At 48.6% G+C, this 4469-nt stretch overlaps 1 protein-coding gene across 1 annotated transcript in view; it reads right to left on the reverse strand.

Moving 5' to 3' along the window:
- The window catches only part of RFX2 (regulatory factor X, 2 (influences HLA class II expression)), a 28281-nt gene extending 27593 nt beyond the window's left edge, over window positions 1–688 (reverse strand). Inside the window, exon 1 of the mRNA XM_010023917.1 lies at window positions 584–688. Within this exon, the coding sequence (XP_010022219.1) occupies window positions 584–688 (105 nt within the window). The remainder of the gene's footprint in view (window positions 1–583) is intronic.
- Between the last annotated feature and the right edge of the window lie 3781 nt (window positions 689–4469).

Here is a 4469-nt window from a genome sequence, read left to right on the forward strand (position 1 = left end):
GGATCCGCCTACTGAAGGAAGAGACCAGCATGTGGCTTCTCCACCCTCTCCCTGACTTAGCACTTCCCTCACCTCTTCTCTGTTGAGCTTAGTACCTCATTTGTAGAGATGCCTTTAAGGACTGTTTTGTTTTCTCCTGATTTTCTCCTGCTTTTCTTGACACACCAAATAATGAACATAGGATCTTACACTGAAGCAAACACCAGACTGCATGAAGTGGCTTCCTTGGGTAGCCAAGTTAAGATCTAAATCCCATGTTTTATAGCTTGCACATTTGTAGGGCTAACACAGGAAATATCTGTGACCTTTATCAAAGCCCAGCAATAAGTTCTCCCCACTACCTCAAGGAGCTGATTAACAATCCTAAAATCCCAGACTGGTTTGGGTTGGAAGGGACCTTCAAGCTCATCCAGTTCCAACCCCCTGCCACAGGCAGGGAAACCTTCCACCAAACCAGGTTGCTCCAAGCCCCTGTGTCCAACCTGGCCTCTCCCCTATATAAACCCCCTGGATTAAAATACATCTGCCAGTAAACCCAGCCTCTTCTGCATGGAAACCCCATTCCCAGCTGTGCAAACATTACCTGCTGAGATGATGGCACCAGCTGCACCACCGGAGCTTGGGCTGATGCTGAGGTGTGAAGTGCCACAGAAGCTGCTGAGTCTGATCCACCCTCTGAACTCTGCATGCTCACTGCTGGGGAGAGCGGAAGGGAGGTCAGGCAGGGAAAGCACAGCTATACCCCAGGAACCCGCAGCCAAAAGGCACAAAATCCCACTGGAAGATCCAAGGGAAGTGCTAGGAAGGAAGGTAGTTACCTTCCTACACAGAGGACTCTTTTTAGTCTTGGAGCTAATTTTAATAGAGGATTATATTAAGAAAAAAGAAAGTTGCACAATTGTTCCACAGAAAGCAGAGGGAAGGAACAGAAAATGCATTTCTAAATATAACCAAAAAGTAGCGCTGGAAAATTAGTGTGTCACAGTGAGGACAGCTCCAGATCTGGAAGAGTAAAAGCATACTTCTAAAATCATTTTGTCTCCCTATCATCTTTAACTGCTGCAAAAAAAAAGTGAATAAATATGTGCCTGGAGCTTAGCTAATGCTGTCAGGAAAGTGGGGTGGTCAGTATGCGTTTATAACCACAACCAATAATCAAACATGAAGAGCAGAAGAACAGTGATTCACCATCTTTTTACCACCCCCAAGTCCCCCCTACAAAGAAATACCTCCCCAATCTCACCCATGTCCTTGCCCCACAACCCCACCAGCCTCACCCAGGTCCCCAAACACCGACACACAATCATCCTCCAGTCCTGCTCCCATGCTGCAACCCTACGGAGGTGATGCCCTCAGCATCTTCAACGTTACCCAGGTCCCCCCATCCTGGCCAGCACTGCTCAGCCACCCTTGGAAGCATCCCAAGGGCCACACGGAAACATCCTGGGGATGGAGAGATGGCACGAGCACAGGGCTCTTTATCCCTTGGGATTCCTCACTCCCACTGGCACTGCCCTGGCTCCCTGTGCCCATCGCCACCCAAGGGACACAAAGCTTGCTGCAATGGTGCTTCCCAAGACCAGACAGTGTCATTTGGGGGGTGTTGATGTAATATAAGGGGGGGAGAGACCTTTTATTTCTCAAGTTCTTGTGAAAGTTCCTTTTAAAAAATCTATTTCAGAAGCTTTTCTGCCGCCACTTCAAAACCAAACGCTTCGGAAACATCCCAATTTGGAGCAGTGTCATTTCTCCTCTCTCAGCCTCGCTGCTGAGCGTAACAGAGCCTCAAATAACAGCAGGAAATCTTTCCCATTTTGTTTCCTTTCTGCATCCAATATTTAAGTTTCTTCCTTGACTTTGTGCATGTTAAGAGGCAGAAGGGAAAATGAGAAACGGAGGGACACTAGCCTATCATCTGATAGCTCACTGTGGTAAAAAGCAATGCAATGGGGAGGTGAAGGGCTCTGCTTCACAGCTTTCGAGGGGTTTGCAAGTGGAAGAATCTAGCATGGAGAGGTTACAGAAGAAAGGTGGGTAAGTTGCCCAATATATTTTAATGATCTGTTTGAGAATGGTTCTGGTGGGGTCAGATCTTGGGATTTCAAGTTTATCAAAAGGTCTCTTTTCAAGTGTAGTTTTAATCAGAAAAGAACACTCAGAAGAGATGCTATCTCCGAATTGCCACCTATGCTGGTGAATTTCATCTTCTGGTTTCCCTCAGTGACCCAAAGAGAGGCAGGGTGGAAGCTGAACTGTCTGCTGCCAAAATAAATCATCGACATGCTTCTCAGTTTTGTTACAAAACACAGGCTCTGCTACTGAGGACAACCAAGCCAGACACAGAGACTGACGAAATCTGGTCCTTCCAGACAAGGTAGACAGACACAGGAGTACTGGGGCCACCAAGGCACATATACAGGACTTCTTATGATTTTGTTTATCAGTGAAACATCCTGGATAAAGAATAATTCATTTCCCATTAAAGCCATCCAGTGCTTCCTGAGGACTGGAGAGACACACACGTGTGTGCCATCTGCTTATGTTAATTTGCAGTGATGAAAAGCTGACAACGTAAACAGAACTCCTATGCTCAGAAACCACTGCAAGGTGCTCCAGAGCTTTGTTGATGTCCTGGGAGCACAGCTACTGAGTGAGCAGGCATGACAGCCAAGGCTCCAGAGGATGGATAAGCATCAGCTTTCCAGAAGAGGAAATGTGGCGTCCAAAGTCTTGCTCTTCCCTCTTCTTGGGAGCTGTGTGTGTGGAACAAGGAACATCCTTGTAGCTCCTTTATGGACATCGGTTGCTGGAGCTCGGCTGTCTGCTTGTGCAGCTCTTTGGCAGTTCTGCCACTTCCCTAAAGCAAATGCCCATGAAAGGCCTTGCTTCTCTGCTTCCATCTCATTTATCACCTCCCACAAGGAAGGAAGTTTTACAGTGTTTCTGATCATCCTCTCCTAACAGAGACGCAGATGAATCATAGAAGATGCTGCAAGGGGTGCAGCAGCTCTGCTCTGGAGCCAGGCTGAGAGAGCTGGGCTGGGGCAGCTGGAGAAGAGAAGGCTCCTGAAGGGGACACCTTAGAGCAGCTCAAGTGCATAAAGGGGCTCCAGGAAACCTGGAGAGGGGCTTTGGGCAAGGGATGTAGGAATAGGACAAGGGGAATGGCTTTAACCTGCCAGAGGGGAGACTGAGATGAGCTCTGATGCAGAAGCTCTTCCCTGGGAGGGTGCTGAGGCGCTGGCACAGGGTGCCCAGAGAAGCTGTGGCTGCCCCATCCCTGGCAGTGTTCAAGGCCAGGTTGGACACAGGGGCTTGGAGCAACCTGCTCTAGTGGAAGGTGTCCCTGCCCATGGCAGGGGTTGGAGCTGGAGGAGCTTTATGGTCCCTTCAACCCAAACCATTCCACGATGCCAATGGCTCAAAAGTGAGCCCCCCAGTTTCCCCAAGATCTAAGATTTGCTGCCTTGCTCTTAGATGTGGTCTAAGAAAGAGAGGTTCATCCCAGCCATGCTTGCTTCCACTCCTGGCTGGGGAAGGATGCTGTAGCTCTCTCACAGCAAGAGTGACCAACAGAAGCTATTAGAAGCTGTCTCGTGGCATTTGGCAGTGGGTGAAAGCCTGGCAGCTTGGCAGCCCCTGGCACCTGGGAGCTGGCACAAACTGAGAAGCTTATTAGTAGTCAGGAGTGCTGCTGGTGGGTCACAGAGAGGATCAGCATCCCCATCCAGGGCTCCTTGCTGAGTTAAGAAGAACAAAAAGACAAGTCAGTTGTTATGCCAGGGAAAAGAGCAGATGGGACCTGACCACGCATCAGAAATGAAATTGCTGTGAAAAGTGCCTTGCTGAAGCCATCAGCGATTCAGGTAGAGACACGTTTAAAACTCCGGTTGCTCAATGGGGCTGGTGGTGCCAGGGGCAGCATCAAGACTGTGGAAGGCATTGCAGAAATCTGGATTCCAGGTTGCATCATCCCTGCATGGATCAGGCAGATAACAAAGCTCCTGTTTACACACAGCTATCTGGGTATCCAAGCAAACAGGAAAGAAAATACAGAAAACAACTAAGAATTTCTGGGTGCTATTTCTGCTTCTGCCACCGACTTGCTCCATGACCTTGAACAGATGCTTCCCTTTCCCTGGGCTTCAAGTTTCCCACTCCTAAAAAAGGCACAATACTCCCCCAGGTAAGGCATTTGTTGAGCACTGGCCTCAAAGTCTGAATGCATTTGAGAAAGACAAGTAGTACTATCACTAGCCTTGAGGGTTGATAAAAACCCTCCCAGTTTTACAGTTCTCACAGTTCCATTCATAAACCACACTGCCTTCATGTAGATGGCCTTGCCTTTGTTAATCTCTCCTGCCTAAACCAGCCGCCAAAGGCTGGGGAAGCAGAGATAAGAGAGGCAAAATATTTCCATGTTCAAATTTGCAGCCAGAGTGGGAAGAAAGGGAGCGGACAGCAGAACA

This window comes from Nestor notabilis, unplaced genomic scaffold (assembly GCF_000696875.1).
Source record: "Nestor notabilis isolate BGI_N333 unplaced genomic scaffold, ASM69687v1 scaffold4071, whole genome shotgun sequence".
Classification (NCBI taxonomy): Eukaryota; Metazoa; Chordata; class Aves; order Psittaciformes; family Psittacidae; genus Nestor; species Nestor notabilis.